At 43.8% G+C, this 24,153-nt stretch overlaps 1 protein-coding gene across 1 annotated transcript in view; it reads left to right on the forward strand.

Annotated features, from left to right (window-relative positions):
• The window catches only part of LOC126418544 (protein son of sevenless), a 192,592-nt gene that overhangs the window by 134,774 nt on the left and 33,665 nt on the right, over positions 1 to 24,153 (forward strand). The window contains exons 22-23 of the mRNA XM_050085359.1: positions 877 to 1,147; positions 6,203 to 6,564. Coding sequence (XP_049941316.1) covers positions 877 to 1,147; positions 6,203 to 6,564 — 633 coding nt within the window. The remainder of the gene's footprint in view (positions 1 to 876; positions 1,148 to 6,202; positions 6,565 to 24,153) is intronic.

The following is a 24,153-nucleotide window of genomic DNA, read 5'->3' on the forward strand; positions in this document are numbered from 1 at the left end:
CCACTTGTACTTTATGTATGATAAATGCACATAACAGGCATCAGAAGACTTGTCAGGGACTTGCTTATTATATAATGAAGGTTTATTATATAATAAAAACCACTGATGTAACTGGAACTGATAACTGTCTGGGAAGTAGGAACGTTTGACTCAATTTCATATGTCATAATCGATGTTTTTGAAAGCCTGCAGCTGTCATTCGACAAAGGTCTCACGATGATCACAACAATCACGAAACTGTTTTTGCACAGTAGAGAAAGTTTGAAAATGGCTGTGATTGGTCATGATATCTTATTCGAAAGAACCTAGTTACTCCCATCAGCCACTACGCCAAGTAGAGCTTGGCAGCGGCAGGAGATAGGGCACAAATTGCTCCAACACTTCTTATGCACTTACCGGTTAAAATCCACTGCGTAGAGTGCCCTGGTGTGAAGAAACTTAACGACATCATATTTGTAAACACTACTGGATGGCCAACATCATGTCAGCATCATTTTCTGTCCACAAACATATTTTCGTAATGCATAAATCATGGGAAAATTATAAATATGTTGATGCAAAATCAGGTGCAAATTAACATTGTGGGCATAGGATATTTGATGGGACTGGTAAAAAATGTCAGAAAGGGCGAGAAAACTTAAATTCCGAGAATGTAAAAGTGGTGTTATAGGGTATCAATTCTGCACCATAAATGGAAATAATCTTTAAGTCTTTACAGAAAATCTAATTGCAACCTGCCTTATCAGTACTGTGTGTGTGTGTGTGTGTGTGTGTGTGTGTGTGTGTGTGTGTGTGCGCGCGTGTGTCAGAGAGAGAGAGAGAGAGAGAGAGAGAGAGAGAGAGAGAGGGGATTATTTTTGTGTTCATTTGTTTCAGTCTCGGAAATGGCCAGATTTGAATCTTAAATCGCCTGGTATTAAACCACGCAACCTCCCTGGTCGCAGTCATCCTCCTGGCCCATTGCCTTCTTTGGGAGAGCGTCATCTGTTTCCTTCCACAAACCGCTTGCCAGAGGATGGAGAAGAAACAACCACCCCACGAACACCACACACCTGCTCAGCTCCACATACACCTCCACACCATGTACCAACACCTGCATCCTCAGCTGCCGACTTCTCTGTTTTCGCAAACATTATGATTGGGCAAGGTGAGTTCTCTGCTCCTGTCCATATTATTGTAAATAATCTCAAAAACAAATTAGCTCAGTAAAATACAAAAATAAATGTTGAAAGGGTTCCATCCAAATCTCACCATCATGCTCTCACTTATCGGTCTTTCTACTGTACCTTCGAACTCGGCAATCATTGTAATCAGTTTTGTAATATTAAGGTATTTCTTTCACAACCTTGAGTGCCTTTTCATCAAATGAAATCCTAGAAATGACATAAACCAGATTTTCTAGTGTGTTTTTAAAGGGTGCTTGGCTCGAGTTAATAATGCGTAACTCGCTCAGTCACAAACTCTATTGCAAGTGTCCTGTGTTTTTACAAGAACTACTGCAGTATTGGTAATGTGACTGACTCCCATGTAATGTCATGAACAACCAGCCTGTGCTGTCATGAGTAGCTTACATATCTGAATGAACACACACTTATTGTACAAATGACTGTTCGATGGCTATTTCATTATATAATTTAGATGACCAGAGAAGAAAATTCTGCTCAATATATTGTGTCCACAATACAGCAAGCTCCAGATTATCCAAGGTAATGCCAATCCAAGACTGCACGGATAACTGAAAAGCACAGATAATCCCAAATACAGGTAAATGTTCAGGAATGCAGTATGCAACTGTAACAGTATATTTTATTAGAGACATAACAAGTAAATGTCACTTTGAAAGTGCACTGCATTACTCACATGTTACTTGTGTGAAACCTGAGTAGAAATTATTAACCTTTTGCTCCCAGGGTAAGGGCGAGACAAGTGCACGTACAGAAAATTGCCAGCATATGTGTTAAGAGGGCAGTGCCTCCATATGTAGCTGAATGTGAAATGAGAGATGATGGAGAAAATATGTTGGCCATGTCCGACACAGGGAAGGGGAAGTGAATGTGAGTCACATGCTTAATAGCGTATTCTAAACAAAGGTTTTTGTTCTAAATGTAGCAGAATACTTCAGGCTTAATTTTTTACTTTTATCTTTAAATCTGCAAATTATATTCAGATAATCCACGAACAGGATGACACATGTCAGCATAATTGGGAACTAGCTGTACTTTAAAAAATATTGCCGGTTTTACAGGATATTAGGCCTCAATCAGCCTTTAACTGTACAATTTATGATGCTTATGAAATATGTTACCTTATGGCCTGCAATATGGATAGTAAGAGAGAGTCCAAGGTAAAGGTATATAATTTGAGGAGTAAAGGTAAGGACCCAATGAATAATAGAGGAATTGAGTTGTTGAAAGGCACATAAAGAAGACAGAATACTTTGAAATGAATCACTTTGTGAGTAAGAGTACACAAAACATACGGATACATTGGCCTGGCTGACTACATAGTGCCGGCACTGTAGCTCGATTGGATTGGTGATTGTGTCTGACAGATGGGGTTGGGGAAGAGTGGCTGGTGGTGAGGAGGAAGAGACGATAGTTGCGGGAATAGAAATGTGGAAGTCAGAGGCAGCAAGTACAATGGGGAGAAAAGCAGTATGCACATCAGAGATGGTGAAGGTCCTGGGTAAGGAGTGGATGTGGGTGTTGGGCAGAGGTCTAACAGCGATACAGGCCTGGAGGATTACGGAAAAACAGCATGTGTTGCAGGGACAACTCCCATCTACACATTTTGGTAGAGCTGGTGTTGAGGAGAAGAATCTGGATGCATGGGTGGTGAAGAGGCCACTGTGCTCGATGGCGTGTTCTGGTCTTGACCACCCTTTGACAGTGACATTGTGTTTGAAAAGCTTGTTGGTGCTCGTGCCCACACACAGTGCTGTGCAAGAATTGCGGCAGAGCTGTTACGACATAACTGCTTTCACAGGTGGCCTCTGCCTCCGATAGCACAGGATAAGCCTGTGATGGGACTGGAGTGGGATGGGCAGAGTGGTTGAATTGGTTGGTTCTCATACTGGGGTTTCCCGCAGAGGTATGATCAAGGAGGTGCAGAGTAAGGGTAGACCAGGATACAGCATAGATAAGGTTGGGTGGTGGAATACTACTTTGAGAGGGATGGGAAGGATTGTGTTTGCTGTTCCTCATTGTCGAGCACGACAATAGCCTTCGAAGCCCTGACTGAGAATATGGTTCAGTTGTTCAAGTCCAGGATCGTACCGAGTGATATATGTACAGCAATTCCCTTTATGTCAAGATCCCCACTGGTACAGCATGACCCCTCTCAAACAGTACTTTTCCTGACGTCATGATTTCAAACCCACTGCCTCATTCCTTATACGTATATCTCCTACAGTCTCATGCATAACTACTTATTTTTTGACAATACAATGTAAATGATAGATAAAAAATATGCTCGTTGAGCTGTGGCAAGAGAACACACACATAAAAAGTTTAACTTTTACAAGCTTTTGGAGCCAGTGGCTTCTTATTTTGGCAGAAGAGTTGAAAGGGAAGGAAGAGGGGTGAAAGTAAAGGACTGAAGAGGTTTAGGGAAAGTGGTACAGTTCAGAAAGTTCACCTAGAACCCCGGGCCAGGGGAGGCTTACCAGACGGGATGAGGAGGAGAGACCCAGGGTTCGCAGTGACTTTAACTGCACCTTTTTCCCTAAATCTCTCCAGTCCTTTTCCTTTGCCCCATTTCCTTTCTTTTCAACTCTTCTGCTAGAGGAAGGAGCCACTGACTCTGAAGTTAAACCTTTTTGTGTGTGTTCTCCTGCTGCCGTTTGATGAGTAGATTTTTTATCTGTCCATTTACGTTTTACTGTCAATAATTGATTATTTTCATACTTAACTTATGAGGAGAAGATATACAAACAGATCTATGCCTTATCTAAGGGCACCCTAATGATTACCTCTTACGTTGGCCTGTATGTGGGCCACCTAGAGGAAACCTTCTGAGCTACCCAAACATCTAATCTCTTTAGCTCCATTGATGATATTTTTGTGATGTCTATCCAGGTCTGAGATGATATGTATGCAGGGCTGAGACACCCTCTGGAAGGCATCTCCCTACATGACCTACTTTACAAACACATTTCCCATACTATATCCTCGCACACCCCTAACACTGCCACCAACTGCCCTGGTAGCCGTGTGTGTGTGTTTTTATTTTTTTTTACGACCGTCTACTTACGTGGGCATCGGATCGGCCTGGCATTTTGATGATGAGGGCTCTGTGTGCTGGCCAGCCTGGATTTGGTTTTTAGGTGGATTCCCACATCCCACTAGATGTATACTGAGCTGGTTCCCATGTTCCGCTTGGGTACACGATATACAAAAGTTCAGAACACTTTCTCTACCAGCACACGGAATTTACTCGATGTGCTTTTGTCTTTGGGGGGGGTGAATAGGAGACTGCTGACGTAGCTGTCTGGTCTCCTTAAACACTTGCACGTCGTCAGCAGCACCCTGTTACCACACACAGCAACTAGCTGTAAAGGCACACTCCTTCATCACTCAGTATCATTGCAGGCTGGAACAACCAAACTGTATCCTTCACCAGGACTTTGAGTATTTATCTCCATGTCCAAAAGTAAGGAACATCCTACCCACAATCCTTCCCATCCCTCCTAAAATTGGTATCCCATTTCCCACCTAGTCTATGTAATATCCTAATTTGTCCTTCTTCCTCACCCTCTCTGGACCTCTTGCCACACGGGTCATACTTTGGTGGAAAGCCCAGGTGAAAGATATGTCAGGTACCCAATTTACAGTTCCATAGAAGGTAGTAGTATGCATTCTAGTTATATTTAATTATACATTTGCTTGAGAGGTGGCAGTAGAACAGAAATATGGCAATACGATGATAAATAACCAAAAACATTTATAAGCAGAGATGATATTCAGTTGTACTTAAAATTTTGGTGCACGTGTTCTGAAGTCCTGTACCTAGTAACTACCTAGTACCTGTAACTTTGCTGTCTGTTGACAGGCGGTAATTTAATAACTGTGACTGAAAATATTATGCAGACACTCTTAATTAACTGTTCCTATTGTTTCGTAAATGGTGACTGCATTGTAGGAACTTGTCTTCTGGGTGGAACTGATGGAACTTAAACTGCAGGAACTGTACAAACAGAGTAAGCAGTAGCAACTGAGTTGACTGTTGGCAATGCATTGTTTTTTATGCCTGTTGGCAGAAGGATCTCCATACGTGCACATACTTGGTGGAAACAAAGTAGTCCATGGTTGACAGTGCCGTTTGTAGTGGCTGAAAACACTACAAGCAGACAAATATTATGCGATTATGGACATGAGAGAGAAGCAAAAGGTAGTCCCACTTAGTGAGCGCCATCTGGAGATAGCTGATTGAAACTGAGAGTGCGTCTGATGACTGATACACCTGGGTGGTGATAGCATCTCGTGGTATTGCCGTGTACCTCTTGCGCTGTGTATACAGCAATACTGCTATGTTAATACAATTAGTCATAAAATATTAATTGTTGAAAACTAGAATGAGAATCCAATCATTTAAGAAATTGATCTTACCTTTATGTGTCACGAAGTAATATTTCACCCTTAATTAAACATGCAGGAGAAAGGAGAGCAATGTTAGAAACTTCGATTTTATTTTTAATCCGTGAAATTTTTTCTCATCTGGTAATTTCTTGTAACACATTCTTTACTTTGATTTTTATTGTTAAGAGCTCTCTCCAGATTAAAAAGTTCTATCTTCGTGCATGTTGTGTAACTGAATAGTGGCAGATCACTAGCTATTTCACTGAATAAACATACAAACTGAGAATTTGCAATTTGTTGCCCTATTTGTATATAACATAAATTATATATCTCACCCAGCTTCTTTCATTCAGTGCGACATACTTTCTATAAAATTTACATCTAGAATTGCAAACTGTAAACTTTGTGGTGGATTTCTTGATGAGGTCCTAAATTATCAGGAAAAGTGATTGCAAAAAAAACACTATCATAATTCATCACAATATTTCTGGTTGAATTAGCAAATATTGTATGCGATATTGTATTTACTATCATGAATAATATTGAAATTTGGGTGCCATTTTGATTGCTACTAAATGTTTGCAGAGTAGTTAATAAAGTACATGAATAATATTTCATATTTACAGCTGCTCCTTCGTTTGGAAGTTCTGGCAACCAGTCTCCTGGCCCTATATCTTCAACACCAGCCCCAAGTTATCCCAGTCTGGTACCAGCTTCAACTTCGGCAACAGCTTCTGCATCTGCGTCTCCAGCTACGTCTCCTGCAAATACTGGTGGCACGAGCCCGTCTTTTTCTCTTCAAGGACACAGTCACTCAAGCATGCAGCAGATACCTCAGTCCGGCACTCAGATGCAGAGTTCCTCCCCCTCCTGCACTGCAGCTCCAGTGCCGAGCCCTCGGCTGCCGCCACCCCTGCCTCCGAGGATCCGACGGCGAGAGAGTTCAGTCAGTGAAAGCTCTGCCTCTTCAGCAGTCAGTTCACATCAGGTAAATTACAATTACTCTCTCCCTCCCCCTCCTGACCTGTCCCCTCCTCCCAGCCAGTCCTCCCCTCCCCTCCCCACCCCTCCCCGTCCAGGCCAACCCACCCCTCCCCGTCCAGGCCAACCCACCCCTCCCCGTCCAGGCCAACCCACCCCTCCCCGTCCAGGCCAACCCACCCCTCCCCGTCCAGGCCAACCCACCCCTCCCCGTCCAGGCCAACCCACCCCTCCCCGTCCAGGCCAGCCCACCCCTCCCCGTCCAGGCCAGCCCACCCCTCCCCGTCCAGGCCAGCCCACCCCTCACCGTCCAGGCCAGCCCACCCCTCACCGTCCAGGCCAGCCCACCCATCCCCGTCCAGGCCAGCCCACCCATCCCCGTCCAGGCCGCCCACCCATCCCCGTCCAGGCCGCCCACCCATCCCCGTCCAGGCCAGCCCACCCCTCCCCGTCCAGGCCAGCCCACCCCTCCCCGTCCAGGCCAGCCCACCCCTCCCCGTCCAGGCCAGCCCACCCCTCCCCGTCCAGGCCAGCCCACCCCTCCCCGTCCAGGCCAGCCCACCCCTCCCCGTCCAGGCCAGCCCACCCCTCCCCGTCCAGGCCAGCCCACCCCTCCCCGTCCAGGCCAGCCCACCCCTCCCCGTCCAGGCCAGCCCACCCCTCCCCGTCCAGGCCAGCCCACCCCTCCCCGTCCAGGCCAGCCCACCCCTCCCCGTCCAGGCCAGCCCACCCCTCCCGGTCCAGGCCAGCCCACCCCTCCCCGTCCAGGCCAGCCCACCCCTCCCCGTCCAGGCCAGCCCACCCCTCCCCGTCCAGGCCAGCCCACCCCTCCCCGTCCAGGCCAGCCCACCCCTCCCCGTCCAGGCCAGCCCACCCCTCCCCGTCCAGGCCAGCCCACCCCTCCCCGTCCAGGCCAGCCCACCCCTCCCCGTCCAGGCCAGCCCACCCCTCCCCGTCCAGGCCAGCCCACCCCTCCCCGTCCAGGCCAGCCCACCCCTCCCCGTCCAGGCCAGCCCACCCCTCCCCGTCCAGGCCAGCCCACCCCTCCCCGTCCAGGCCAGCCCACCCCTCCCCGTCCAGGCCAGCCCACCCCTCCCCGTCCAGGCCAGCCCACCCCTCCCCGTCCAGGCCAGCCCACCCCTCCCCGTCCAGGCCAGCCCACCCCTCCCCGTCCAGGCCAGCCCACCCCTCCCCGTCCAGGCCAGCCCACCCCTCCCCGTCCAGGCCAGCCCACCCCTCCCCGTCCAGGCCAGCCCACCCCTCCCCGTCCAGGCCAGCCCACCCCTCCCCGTCCAGGCCAACCATCCCCTCCCCACCCCTCCCCGTCCAGGCCAACCCTCCCCTCCCCACCCCTCCCCGTCCAGGCCAACCCTCCCCTCCCCACCCCTCCCCGTCCAGGCCAACCCTCCCCTCCCCACCCCTCCCCGTCCAGGCCAACCCTCCCCTCCCCACCCCTCCCCGTCCAGGCCAACCCTCCCCTCCCCACCCCTCCCCGTCCAGGCCAACCCTCCCCTCCCCACCCCTCCCCGTCCAGGCCAACCCTCCCCTCCCCACCCCTCCCCGTCCAGGCCAACCCTCCCCTCCCCACCCCTCCCCGTCCAGGCCAACCCTCCCCTCCCCACCCCTCCCCGTCCAGGCCAACCCTCCCCTCCCCACCCCTCCCCGTCCAGGCCAACCCTCCCCTCCCTGCCCAGTCCAACCCTCCCTGACTGCCCTCTACACCCCCCCTTCACGACCTCCCTTTCCTTCCCCCTCCCGCGCCATGCTCCCCCCTCCCTCCCTCCCTCCTACACACACACACACACACACACACACACACACACACACACACACACACACACACACACACACACACATTAAAATGCGAGTTATCTTGTGAAGTAATCCATACATATTTTAAAAATATATGTATGTATATTCCACATCTCCTCCTAAACAATTGCACTGATTTCAATCAAACTTTGTACACACATACCTATCAAAGGTGTGAGGGTGGAAAAGCAGTGTAGACCCATATTTTATTCATCCAGTATTTCAGAATGAGAGCACTTAGTGACTTACATAAAACTTTACACATTATTTCAAACTTTCACGAAACTTTTTCTCACTGGCAAGGCGCAGAAAAACGATGAAAAAGAAAAGTTTATTGCTTACTACATTTTTGCCGTTCATGCAGTCAAACTTTAGCATGTGGCATACCAGTACCAACAAAATTATGTCTTTATACGATACATAGTTCATGCTGTACGTTAATAAACATCGAGCTGCATGAAAATGAACCTGCAGGGTAAAATTCAGCAGAGATACAAGTGAATCGTGTCTACAAATATGTGTGAAATATATTTGACATGTGTGTGCGTGAGCAAAGGCGTTGGTCAAGCGCTCCTGGAATGATTTCAACCAAATTTGGTACACAGTATGATTGCAATATAGAAAGAAATACTGTGGGTGTAAAATCCACAAACCTGTTATTGTGTTGGATTTTATGACATGGAGAGAGAAAAGGGGGAAGGAGATGATGGACATTTGGAGGGAGCGGGGAGCAGATGGACAGAGGGAGGGGGTTGGGGAAGTTGACAGAGACCGGGGAGAGGAGGAAATGGACAGAGAAAGGAGAGAGGAAGAGAGGGACGGTGAGAGGGGGAGGAGGAGATGACTAATAGAAGATTGGAATAAGTGCATACCTGGCAACACTGGGTACTCAGCTAGTAATACAGTAACGTATTGATAACTTTTGAGATCAAAAGAGAATACCAAGCAGTATTGTATAACTGAAACTGATAGTTTCACGCAATTTGTTGTATGAAATATGTGAAGACAAATGAAAGTCATGTTTAATCAGTTTTATGTTGTAGAATCCCTTTCATTTTGTAGCAAGATTAATATGTAAATCACGTCTTTTCTGTGCATTTTTCTTATGAGGTCCTGTAACATAGATCACTTATGGCAGATTCACAGAAAAATTTTCAGACTGTGGAAATGTAATATCAAACATTTAATAAACTAAAACTGCCACAAAGGAACATTCTGATGATAAAGTATGAGGAATGATAAAAATGTAGAGATGTGTGATTTCTGGTTTAATTTAAATTGATAGTGGAAATTAGGAACGGCCAAGAATTGCACTACACAAAGGAAGCGGCTACTCAGGTAGCAGAGTACTTGTGGCGTGCACATGGTTTTTTTTTAGGCTAGGCAGTAGTGCGAGGTGTCCTGATGAACACTAACCAGTCGACGTGCAGGCAGGGAAATCAGGACGTGCTCAGTGTAAAGACACTTCAGCTATCAAGATATTAGCAGTAAATTTTCAGAGTGTTTGGAATAAAGTTCCTGAATTTACTGCCCTCCAGGAAACGTGTGGCACGCAAATTATTCTTGTGACTGAGACCCGGCTGAACCCTGAGATAGGAAGTCTGAAATATTTAGTGAGGGTTGGAACGTGTATTGGAAAGACAGATTAGACACCATAGGAGGTGGTGTCATCATTGCAGTTGACAAAATATTGTGTCTACTGAGGTCGAAGTAGAGTGTGATAGTGAAGTTATCTGGACATGTTTAACAGGGCTAGGGGAAATAAAGTTAATTGTGGGGTGTTACTACCGGCTACCAGGTTCCACCGTGACAGTTCTAGAGTCATTCAAAGGAAGTCTACATTCTGTGTCGCAGAAGTACCCGGATCATGCTATATTAGTCGGAGGCGACTTCAACCTACCTAGTATAGACTGGGATGTCTATGGATTAATTACAGGTGGTACAGACAAGCCGTCGTGTGAATTACTTTTGAACACATTATCCGAAAACTGTCTTGAGCAGCTAAATCGACAGCCAACGCGTAATGGAAATATTTTAGATCTGGTAGCCACGAACAGACCAGACCTTATCGATGGTGTCACTGTTGAGACAGGGATTAGTGATCATGATGTTGTCATTACAACTATGGTTATGAAAGTTATAAAGTCAGTCAAGAAGGCTAGGAGAGTATTCTTACTAGAAAGAGCAGATAAGCAGTTGTTAGCATCCCACTTAGAAAATGAATCGACTTCATTTACTTCCGGTACGATGGACGTGGAAGAATTATGGGCAAATTTTAAACACATTGTAAATCGTGCATTGGACAAGTATGTGCCAAAAAAGTGGGTTATGGACGGAAAAGACCCACTGTGGTTTAACAGCGCAATTCGGAGAATGCTCAGGAAGCAAAGGCAGTTGCGGTACAAGAAAGATCGGGAGAATGAGGACAGGCAAAAGTTAGTAGAGATTCATGCTGCTGTAAAAAGAGCAATGTGCGAAGCGTTCAACCACTACCACCGTCATACCTTAGCAAAAGATCTTGCTGAAAACCCAAGGAATTCTGGTATTACATAATATCGGTAAGTGGGTCGAAGGCTTCCATCCAGTCACTCACTGATCAGTCTGGCCTGGCAATGGAAGACAGCAAAACGAAAGCTGAAATTTTAAATTTAGCATTTGAGAAATCTTTCACACAGGAGGATCGCACAGACATACCGCAGTTTGAGTCTCGTACAGATTCCCGTATGGAGGACGTAGTGATAGACATCCCTGGTGTTGTGAAGCAGCTGAATGGGTTGAAAATAAATAAATCACCAGGTCCTGATGGGATTCCAATTCGGTTTTACAGAGAGTAATCTACTGCATTGGCTCCTTACTTAGCTTGAATTTATTGCGAATCTCTTGCCCAACATAGTCCCGAGCGACTGGAAAAAAGCGCAGGTGACGCCTGTATATAAGAAGGGTAGAAGGACGGATCCTCCGGTTTGTTGCAGTATTCTCGAACATATTCTCAGATCGAATATAATGAATTTCCTTGAGACAGAGAAGTTGCTGTCCATGCATCAGCACGGCTTTAGAAAGCATCGCTCCTGCGAAACGCAACTCGCCCTTTGTTCACATGATACCTTGCGAACCATGGGTGAAGGGTATCAGATGGATGCCATATTCCTTGACTTCCGGAAAGCGTTTGACTCGGTGCCCCACTGCAGACTCCTAACTAAGGTACGAGCATAAGGGATTGGTTCCCAAGTATGTGAGTGGCTCGAAGACTTCTTAAGTAATAGAACCCAGTACATTGTCCTCAATGATGAGTGTTCATGAGAGGTGAGGGTATCATCTGGAGTGCCCCAGGGAAGTGTGGTAGGTCCGCTGTTGTTTTCTATGTACATCAATGATCTTTTGGATAGGGTGGATAGCAATGTGCGGCTGTTTGCTGATGATGCTGTGGTTTACAGGAAGGTGTCGTCGTTGAGTGACTGTAGGAGGATGCAAGATGACTTGGACAGGATTTGTGATTGGTGTAAAAAATGGCAGCTAACTCTAAATATAGATAAATTAATTTTAATGCAGATGCATAGGAAAAAGAATCCTGTAATGCTTGAATACTCCATTAGTAGTGTATCGCTTGACACAGTCATGTCGATTAAATATTTGGGCATAACATTGCAGAGCGATATGAAGTGGGACAAGCATGTAATGGCAGTTGTGGGGAAGGTGGATGGTCGTCTTCGGTTCATTGGTAGAATTTTGGGAAGATGTGGTTCATCTGTAAAGGAGACCGCTTATAAAACACTAATACGACCTATTCTTGAGTACGTGCCGAGCGTTTGGGATCCCTATCAGGTCATATTGAGGGAGGACATAGAAGCAATTCAGAGGCGGGCTGCTAGATTTGTTACTGGTAGGTTTGATCATCATGCTAGTTTTACAGAAATGCTTGAGGAACTCGGGTGGGAGTCTCTAGAGGAAAGGAGGCGTTCTTTTCATGAATCACTACTGAGGAAGTTCAGAGAACCAGCATTTGAGGCTGACTTCCGTGCAGTTTTACTGCCGCCAACTTATATTTCGCAGAAAGACCACAAAGATAAGATAAGAGAGATTAGGGCATATAGGCAGTCATTTTTCCCTCGTTCTGTTTGGGAGTGGAACAGGTACCCTCCGCCACGCACCGTATGGTGGATTGCGGAGCATGTATGTGGATGTAGATGTAGATGAATCCTGCGTGTGTACAGTGTACTTCCATGCGTGCAGAGTTCTTCTGTCACCTGCCTGCATATTCCCCCAATCATGTCACACTGTCTGAGCGGGAAGAGGGGAAATGGTGAATGCACTGCTGTTAGCTGGCAACACAGTTGTATGGAGAACATTAAACGGCTTGTGTGTGTCTTGGTTTCTCATTTCATAACAACTTATGTTACAGGTACTAGGTAGTTACTAGGTACAGGACTTCAGAACAAAGTTTCAGTTTTATTTAATTAATTTTGGCTCGTGAAGATATGAAGTTTATATCTGGTACAAGCTGTTGGTATACAGACACCCATGCAGACAATTTTGTAGTTTTTTGTCACTCAGGTTTCTGTGTAATTGTGATTTGATTAGTTTTATAATTGAAAAAAGCAATTGATGCACATAGTTTGATTGAAACATTGTACTGCATTTCTGAGCTCATTGTGGAGATGTGAAAATTCTTCCCAAGAAAAACAACATAGAACTCTCAGAGTATTTAAATGTAGAAGAATTTACTTCCAAACAGTAATGGGATCACATATCTGTCAGTTTTCAATGCCACAGTGAATTTTTCAAGACTCATATTTTCGTTAACACCAATGAGCTTAGAGAAATGGTGTTTTTTGTCAGAAGCTGTCCCTTCCACAGTGTGATTTCCTTTTTAAATGAATCCCCACTAAATCAGAAATAAGTTGTTTCTTCCTTTGCAGTGTTTCTCTGTACACAGTGTGCAGTCAAGTCCACTTTTAATGCAAGGTTTGCAGTCCATTCCAGATGTTATAATTTTTGCTCCCAGTTTCCTTTTTCCTTAAATTCAACAGTAGCAGGCCGTACATTGAAAAATTGTTTACGACATGCACCTTGTCTTTCCAAACATTCTTTGCAGTAATAGGTAATGTCTTCAAATTCTTCGTTCAGTTCCATCAAAATCTGGTGCAGCTGACAGTGTAATAATGCATGTGGCTTCAGAAAATTTGCTGTTTGTACCACCAGTTTCATTATATACTCTGTGGCTGCTAGTTTAGTACAATGTACAGAACAATGAATCTGTAAAAATCATCTGTTGATCTTAATTTTTTGCACTTTCATTGTCAGCTAAATCTTTTAAGTTCACTTTGCCCAATCTTGTAATGCTGTTCCATAGCAGATTTGTGGTACTCGGTTATGCAACTGTGTAATAGATATCAGGAATTCTCGTTCTTCTCTTCTGTGATTACAAACAATGGAAACTCAGGGTTGGGATAGCAACACTATAAGGAATAGAATAGATGCTACTCACTGTAAAGATGACCCATTGAGTTGCAGACAGGCACAATGAAACTACTTACACGTGCTGCTATTGGCTGAAGCCTTACTTGGCAAAGAAAACACATTTCATTCACACAAGCGAGCACACCTCACACACACTTGGCCACCACCACTGGTAGCTTCACATTCTCAAATACTGTGTTCTCTACCATCTAGTAGCAGATTACCACAATGTGACCTTTTTTTTCCTACAATTAAGACACAGTCCAATGCTGTGGACACTATGAAATATTGTGTTGGGAGTAATGAGATGCACATGATGGCAACAGGTAACGGTGGCTGGAATGCTGTTTATGTGATGTGTGGAAGCCACCAGATTGGCTGGCTCGCACCTCCGTTATGTCGTCTTCTGCAGACACAGTGACAGTCAGGCTATCCTGCAGTGTCGTGACATGACACTGTGTTTCCAGCTCCCGACCAGTGGCATGTGAGACCTCATACAACTGGGCAAGGGACAACATCTCGTCGAGGGAAGGCTTTGTATAGTTGGAGAGCCCGTTTCCAGACTTCCTTATGTGGAATGGAGCGGATTATAACATCACGAGCCGTGACATCTGCATAAGACACTTTTGACTAGGATGTGACAAATTGCACTTGTGACTAAGGCCAAAAGAGAGAGATCCCAGGCATGATAATACTGATGGGGCTGTTTCTCGCATTGGTAGAATTAAACACCAGCGGTCACGGCATTTGTATGGCAGTGATAGTAGGAAGACAGCAGTGAGCATAAACTTTCAAAGGCAACAGAGGCGATTCCTGCAATGGTGCGAGATGCTGCAACATCAGGTACAAGGTGGGAGAAATCCCTTACAAAAACAGTGCACAGCATATCTTTGAATCTGTAATGTTGAAAGTATGGAAATGTTGCCGTATACAGTTTTCATACACTTCCCAATATTCTGTCACATTTGAAACTGTGGGAACAGAGGAGAAAGCATAGCCAAAGACAAAGAGGGAGAAAGCAACACTGGCACAGACTGTTACATGACGATAAGAAATTCCATCAGTTGTCACAGCAATGTTTGAAGCAGAGCTTCCATGTCACAACAAGAAAAATGCCACAATGAAAGGCGTAAAGCAATCGCACAGCAAAACACTTGAAAAATCACCCTACTCATCACCAGTATGTTCAGACTACAAGAAAACACACACAATAACACACACACAACACTTCATTACTTCAAGAATACTGGTACAGGAAAACACTTGCAATGGAGTGGCTGCACTACTTTTCTGACACACACAGACTGAATCTCAACATATGAGTGAGAGTGAGGCTTTCCGGACCTGAATCTATAAACCATCAGCCAGCAACATGCACTACTGAGAGGCTGTTTGCGCATCTGAGAGTGGTGGCCTCTGCTGGTGCTAACACCTTGCGACTTTGTACCGTGCAACCGAGCGCTCAGTTTTCGGGTGTGGAATCCTACCTGGGTCAGTACAGATTTGGCCGTGCTACTATAACATGTAATAGTAGAGCTGTGCATGAAAGTTGTGAAAGTTGTGGAGGCCCAGTCCAAAAATCAATTGAATCTTGTATGTCTTCTCTAAAATGTATAAACTAATCTGGTGATCACTGACAGTGAAGCAGAAAGTGCAGCATTTATGACAATGAAAGAAAAAGCTACAAGAAAAATTCCGTATGATAAAGCTAAAAAAGCTTTTTAGGAAATGTGGCCTCTAGCATTTGTTACTACTTATATGTTAACTATTAAGAAACCACTCGCCAAAAGTAATGCCTCAGCACACTCGGATATCAGAATCGAGCACAAGGATATGCTCCTATCAATACTCATGTCAGGAGAAAAATTGCAATTCGCCCCGAAACTGTGCTGAAGTCCTCAACAAAAGCATTAGAAGTTGTCCACATAAAAAATTCATAGCAGAGAAAAATTAGTCATTGCCTTTCCCCTTGCAACCAACACCTGCAGTAAATAAAGAAAAATGACCGACAAGAAGCTGATCAAAATTACAGAAATTAGCAGTTAAACCGTCAGACTGAGAAACTGTCTCCTTTTCTGATGGTGATTTTGATATTGATGGCATTGATGACCTCACGTAGAATGAGAGAGCTCGTCTCTGTCTAATCTCTTTTGTAAAAGTCACTGACACGCTTGTGCTAAGGGATAAGAAGCAACAATTCTTACATGAGGTGCGATCTTACTGGAGTAAGAGCTGAGGGTGGGGTGGCTGTTTTCGTCAGTGACAGATACTACTTGTCTCCATTAGCTCTTAGCTTGGGGACACAAGTAGTTGCAACGGAAGTAATTGTAACTGCTAAAATCACACTGTCTTCATACTTTCCACTGCATGATACATTGGACAAATATGCACTGAAAGAGCTTGTCAAGGAACTCCCCCTCTCCATTCCTCGTAATGGGAAACTTCAGTACTCAGTGTGTACTGTGAAGTTCAGGTACGCCATGCCCCAGGGGTCAAGTCATCCATTTAGAGGACATATGCATTTTGAATTGTGATCAGATGACACAATTTTTTTACAGCTACAGGTTTGTCTTCAGCAATTGCTTTGCTTTCTGGTCTTCAGGAGTCTGTGCTGGGAAGAGGCTACAGATTTGTATTCTAGTGAAAAGTTTCCAGTGTGGGTCTGCCTGATGAATTGGGCAGTAATCGAAAGGAGACCACAAATGTAGGTGTATAAAATGGCAAACTGGATGAGATACAGGCAAAAGGGCATATTCAAACAAAAAGAAAGTTGGTGGACCGTATTACCTTTGTGAGTGCTGAAGAAACCATACTGCCACCGAGCAACCATATCAGAAGACAGCCTGTCCCTTGTCAGAATGAAGAATGATACTACGAAAGTAAAGCAAGGCACAAAACTCTTCAAAAATTTAGACTCATGTGATTTTGATGTGATAAAACTTATTTGCATTGCAGCAGAATGAACAATTCTGAAGATGGCTACTGCATAGTTGCGGCCGGTAATTCTGTTTAACAAAAGATATTCAGCCAGGAAAAAAAATAGTACACCCTTTTAGAGGTTCCAATTCACTCTGGCAGCCAATTGATTGTGCAGATAGACAATACTGTCCTGGAATATGTTGTACCGTGCCTGCTCAACCTACGTACGTGGGTTTGTAAGAGTTGTTGGTTGACAAGTCAGTTCTCGTCCCATCATAGTCCACACGTGCTCGATTGGAGACAAGCGTGGAAATCACACTTGCCAGGGAAGTTGCTGCACATCTTGCAGAGCTCATCAAGTTTCACGGGCAGTGTGTGTGTAAGCATTATCCTCTTGGAACAACACATCACCTTCCTGTTGCAAGAATGGCAAAAGAACAAGTGCACGTACTGAGCGCAAGTTAGCATCTCATCCAGAAACAACAGACCATAAAGACCTTGGGTAGGGCCAGTGTGTCTTGGATGAATGCACTGCTCACCAGGTCTACGTCTTACACAGAAACGTCCATTACTTGCATGCAAGCAGAATCTCCTTTCATCGCTGAAAACTAAGGCGCGTCATTCTACCTTCCGAGTGATCCTCTGATGGCATCAGTCGAACCGCACATGTTGTGGCACGAGTGGAAGACGGGCTAGAGGGGTGTGTGCCCTGATTGACAACAGTTCATGTTGAAATATCTGTCACAAGCCCTCTTATTTTTGTTGTAGTAGCTGGCAGGTGTCTGTGCTTTGTGGACATCCAGGAATTTGTCTACGGTTATGAGAGGGTTCGTGTGACTACTGATACCAGCATCATTGCACAGCTGGTGCAGCATGTCCAGCTTCCATGACAGTCCTCTGAAAGGACCATCCTGCCACTTGAAAGGCCACAAATGACCCCTTTCAAACTCACTCAGTTGGCTGTAGGAAGCAAGACTGCATGTATGTGGCATGGTTGCCTACTTGCTTCACACATTTGCACCACAGTGAGCCTTCTGACTGTGAGCATTCCATATTAAAGGGTAAATACAGATCTGTTGGCCACTATCTGTTGACTGACGATGTTGAAACTGTTACCAGAGCATTTGCCCTCCATGTGGCATATGCTGTCATCGGATCACGATCAACGTTATCTTTCCGGGTGTACTTTTTCCCAACAGAGTAATTCCTATATGGGAACCAAGTAAAGTTCATATGAGCCCTAACTGTCAGCTATTGCTGTCTGTCAGGAGGCTGGAAAATTGGGCTAATAAATATGGCTTTTGTTTCTTATCAAAAAGAACTATTTTTGTAAATTTTAATAGTGCACTTCAAAGTTTTAACTAATAAGATATTACAATGGGGGACAATATTTTGAATTTTTAAGGAATATGTGCACTTTCTGGTTTTGATATTCGACACACAATTAATGTAGCTACTGCACCTGACAGATTTCCAAACAAAGAGCATAAAATCATCGAATACTCTGGAATGGTGTTAGAATGCTGACAGGTTCAGTCTCCTGCAGTTATAGAGAGCATTTATCAGATTTCAGCTGGATTACAGTTGCACGGTGTATCGATCAACATATGTCTCCTACTTCGAGATGTCAGATGTAGTCTTCGATCAAGGTATAAGGCCTGGAGACTCCAGGACCAGCCCAGTTCAGAGGCTGGTGAACCTCCACTCTGAATATGGTGGCATATCTTCAGGGCAAAACAATCTCTGGAAAATATTAGCATTGCTGCACTTATTTTCATTGAGTGTGGTGAGACAGCCAAATTCCGAGTCAATTTTCAGGAATTAGCCACATGAGACTAAACCGTTTGGTTCACATGCTGAAGACTGTTCCGTGGATCTTCATACATCGGACCTCAGAGTAAACAGCCAGGGATGGAATAAACTGCCTCCTTGGTGTCTTCAGAGGCCCAAACTGATTTTAAGCTTGACAGAGTGCAAAAAATTTACATTTTTAAAGTTTTGTTCTCATCAGTTTTAAAAAGAATACCAAGATTTTATTTTGTATTCGAATGGATTTAAGTAGGGGAATGCACTCAGCTGTTTAGTAGTTGTTCCTGACAAGCTTTTCAGTGTTTGCTTTCTGGGATAGTTAACAGAATATGATGTAGAGGTATATGGAGTCCTGAAGGCATTGTAGCAGGTATGAAGGAATCTGCTCTTACTTGCTTAGTGCTCTACAGAAAATGTGTCCGGCAGAAAAAATAAATCAAACTGTCCCCAACATTGTACAACAGATCCAAAACCGAGGTGAGGAGGCAGTTATTTGCTACATACCAGGACTTGTCACAATGACGGCGCCAACAAAGCTGTCAAAGCATGTGGATACGGTGTCGTAATGTGGTGTGTCATATCCCAGCACACCGTCATCTCGTTGTCGGACATAGTTGTGCATCATTGGGAAAATGGATGTTCGGAAGTATAAACAACAAACTGCAGTCAATAAAATAGACTGTGGGAACATATGTTGTGGCCTCCACACCAATAGAAGGCTGAGAATAGGACACTGTACATTGATGCTCAGCTTACTCCTCTGGCAGGAAGATCAATTGACATATGAAGCTTGTAATATACCACTTTGTTTTAACTATAACTAAAAATTATGTGTGTGTGTGTGTGTGTGTGTGTGTGTGTGTGTGTGTGTGTGTTTTCCCCATCTCCTTCTAAACCACTGGAGCAGTTTCAACAAAACTTGATACACATATCCCTTACTGTTGGGAAACAATCGCTGTCAGGGTAAGAACCACCTACCTGTCATAGTTCAGAAGATATGACATCATAAAGAGTGAGAGGCATGGAAAAACTGCCACATTCTGCATGAAGTTTACATTTATTACTACTTTGCTGGTGAGTCTATTCACGTTCTGTCCACCCTCCGCCTGAGAATTGCGTACGGACGCCCAATAAGGGTGCTAATGACAGTGTTGTTGAGTGCCCCAAATCCATCATCATCAAGTGCCACACTAAATACAAAGCATCTTGGTGAGTATTTTGTAGGGACTGAACTGCATAACTCTCGTAATTATTAGGTAGTGTTTGTCAGAGCTACCTCTTTTTACTATCTACAATATTATGAAAAAGGCACACTGCTACTCACCATATAGAGGAGGCGTTAGGTCGCTGTCAGACACAACAGAAATACTGCTGTGTGTTTAAGCTTTCAACCATAAGGCCCTCTTCTGAATTAGAAAACGCACATAAGCTCAACACACACACACACACACACACACACACACACACACACACACGTGACCACTGTCTGTGGCTACTGAGGCCAGACTCTTAAACGAATAGCAGTATTTTCGTTGTGCCTATCTGCAACTCAACATCTCCTCTAGATGGTGAGTAGTAACCTATCCTTTTCATAATGATGTCATAAGTCCATTCTGGACTTTCAGTGGTTTTGCTTTTATGATCTGTCACTAGTTCCTCAAATCCACATCTTCTGTGAATATAATTCTAATATTGTTTTAGTTTTGTTCAGGTCTACAGCTTCATGTGATGTCTGAAGTGATGTTAAAGTTTCAAATAAAAAACAAAAACTTTTATGTTAAGTTCTTACATTATTATTATGATTTGTTGACTCTCTCTCTCTCTCTCTCTCTCTCTCTCTCACTCTCGCTCACACACACACACACACACACACACACACACACACACACACACACACACACACACTTACTTTTGTAATCTCTTCAGGGATGTGGAATGAATCAAATTATACATTAACTGTCAGGACCAACCCCTGGTGGCTACTTATGTAATGTATATTAAAGGTATACTAAAAACAAATTTTGACTAGCAGTAATCGATACAAAGTGATAGTTAATGGTAATTACATCTAGACTGCAGAGAAAAACAGCTTCTTTGAAAAAATCCATTTATTTAACTTTAAACAGACAACGATTAGCGCTCTATATACAAGCAAAGACAGGGTATATCTAATACAAATATTACAACTACACAGAATTTTGCTCCTTGACACAAGCGTATTCTAATAAGTTGTAGAAGTAGCTACTGAGGTACTGTTTTTCTTATTTCTTAAATATTTGGGGATTTGCAATTTACTGCCTGATGTCTGCTGGCTAGCTATTGTAGCCTTTGCACCAGAATATAACTCCATATTCTGAACCCTTGATAGGACTGCATAGTCCACATAGACGTTATTTCTATTTCTAGATTTGAACTCGGTATTACTGGATTTATCTTAAATTCACGTAATTATTATTAATCAAGATATTTCATTTTTAGCATGAAAGTGTGAGAATACCTAGGTCTTCCAAAGGTCTTCTGCAAGATGTTTGGTGATTAAACTTTACACAGTATTGTTAATGTAGAATAAATACTTTCCACTTACACTGCAACGAATCAGAACAGAAGACTGTGCTACTGTACAGAATTGAGTGAAAGTATGCTAGCAAACTTGTCTGCAAGTTACCACAGTGGTAGAGATTTCTGAGTGCAAAGCAGGCAGGCTGGAGTTTTTGGTTTCACTTTTCCACATGCTGGTGCTACCTCAGTTTATTATCCATCAGGATCCCAGAAACTTCACACCGTCTCATCATGTGTGTGCCCATTGATCACCACTTCTGGTACCTGTGAGTCAGTTTAGAATTGCATGATACGAGTTTTTGAAATATTGGGGCTAAGCTGCTGGCTGTGAAGTAGTTGTAAGCCTGTTCCATTAGTCTCCTGGCTATGTCTATTATGGATGTATTGGAGCCTTTCTTCAATGTGCTCATGTTATCGACGAATGTAAAAGTCCTCCAAAATGTAGGGTAAGTCATTTATTTAGACCAACAATAGGAGCAGGCCAATTGCTGCAACTTGTGGCAGTATTGTAACTACTTTCTATTTTCTTCCTGTGAATTCTTTCCAAAACATTAACTGAGTGAATGTTTATAATTGTGAAATTTTAATTTTTCGTTCTTAAATAAAACTGATTGGTGGGGATGCTTTCTAGCTGCCATTTTGCCATCACACTCGGATAAACAATTTGTTATAGAGCTCACATCAGTTTCATTAAAGACAGTTGGATTTAGGAACAAATTACCAATTGCTGTTTAGTATGTTTTTTTCATACTAATGTTACTGTGGGGTCAAATCAGAGCTAGCTCCTGATTAGAACTATCCTGAATCAAATTTGCTTTGAATCACATACTGTTTCTTTCAACTTATTTCAATGAAGTGTTGTTAGTACCCCATAATTGCTTGATTAAGTTTAAAACATTTAAAACACTGCATCCGTACCCAGATGGTTAGCACCATTGCCTTCAGTGTGGAAGGACCTCCTGAGATTTGTTCTGAGGTAGGGAGGTCTGTTACGGGGTCAACTCAACTCTCACGAGGCCAAAAGCAGTGGCATCATTAGGATTCATCTACTGGCAACACACTAATCACGTGTTCCAAGTCGTAGATTGCTCCTATTAGTGCCTTTAGGCAACAGTCAACCAGTGAGTGGCGTTTACATTTACATTTAAATTTCCTTTTAGGGCCTATCACCTGACCGAATCGTATCTTTCAAAGTCTGTCACTAATACACAAAACTCAAACAGGTGTTCAATGCAGTATTCACTCAGTTACAAGGCACCTGGCATCGTTTGACATTTTGTGTGTGCCCGCTTCCCCTTTCCTCATATGACTCCTACAGTAATGTGATATTAAAGTGCTTATGTCTTGAGTGCATCTGTTAAGTTTCATGGCTTCCAGATGATATGTCCAGCATATCTGTAGAAATATCTTTTAAGAGTTTTCAATGTCCCATATTGATATGCTAAGGTTATTCCTTATTGAACAGTCTTCCTGTGTTTTGACGGAAAATTCAAAATTTATTATGACTGTTGACCTGTATTTCAGAGCTACCATATTTTGTTTCTCCATTTATTATTGCAGTATCTTTAGTTATTTGGCATCTCTGTCTTTTGGAAACTGGACAAACAGTTCTGTTTACATTGAATGCTTCTGGAAATTAATCATGCAAGTAACCTCTTACAAGAAACATTAAGGCAGAATACAGTGTATGTGGTGTGACTTGAGAGTGGCAACCAAAGAGATAGACAGGCGTAGAGAGGCAACACCGCGACCACAGCAAAGCAAATTGAAAGAGCCTCCACTGTGTTTTTGGAAATCGAAGTGGCATGGCATGGTACATGACAGCGATTAAGGAAATCACAAACTTGCAACTGTTAGTGTTTATTAACAATATAAAAACTGTATTGTGCTGAGCAGGGAGACACCACCCCACAAAGCAGGTATACTACGATCTAAGCCACGCAGGCACTTGAATAAGCAATAAAGTCTTTGATTGATTATAAGTTTATTAAAACAATAGCCAGTGTACTGCCTTGTCTTTCTCTTGAATTGGATTACTCTGCTTGCATATAGTTACGTATAGAGCCAAATTGTGCAAAGTTATTTAGCAGATGCACCCTTACATTTTTTGTATTTTATTCGTGATAGATGCACAAATTGCATCAAAACACACGGATACTTGCCCATTATCTAATAGGAGATTTTCCCATGATCTCATATATGTTTTCTAAATTTACATTGCAGTTTTAGTTTTTATGACTAAAAGTGTGTAAATAAGGGGCAAATGTAAGCATTATGCTATGCTGCAGGTCAGTTTCACCACAACCAATATTTCGGCAGTGTTGGGGGGGTCGGGATGCAGTATCACTCATTAGCCCCATGACTAACCTTCTACGTTTCGATTTCTAAGACTCAGGATCAGATAAATTACACTTTGCTTGTAATATCTTATTTACTCTTTATCGGAAGTTATAATTTTGTTATGAGAAGGAAAGTTGCTACTCACCATATAGCGGAGATGCTGAGTCACAGATACGCACAACAATAAGGCTGTCACAATTAAAGCTTCAGCCATTAAGACCTTCATCAATGCTAGACACACATACGCACACACAAATACTCACACAAACAACTGCAGTCTCTGGCAACTGAAACCACATTGTTGCCTGAGACTGCAGCCTCCCTCTCTCTCTCTCTCTCTCTCTCTCTCTCTCTCACACACACACACACACACACACACACACACACACACACACACACACTCCTTCCTCCCCTCTCACCGCCACTCTCTCTCTCTCTCTCTCTCTCTCTCTCTCTCTCTCTCTCTCTGTGTGTGTGTGTGTGTGTGTGTGTGTGTGTGTGTGTGTGTGTGTGTGTGTGTGTGGTGGTTGTTGTTGTTGTCGTCGTCGTCAAAGGCCTCAATGGCTGATGGCTGAAAGCTTTAATTGGGAGACACTTTTGGTTTGTGCCTAGCTGCAACTCATCATCTTCGCTATATGACGAGTAGCAACTTTTCTTCTCATAATACTGTTACACTCCATCCTGGATTTTCCATTGTTGA

This window comes from Schistocerca serialis, chromosome 9 (genome assembly GCF_023864345.2).
Source record: "Schistocerca serialis cubense isolate TAMUIC-IGC-003099 chromosome 9, iqSchSeri2.2, whole genome shotgun sequence".
NCBI classification, from domain to species: Eukaryota; Metazoa; Arthropoda; class Insecta; order Orthoptera; family Acrididae; genus Schistocerca; species Schistocerca serialis.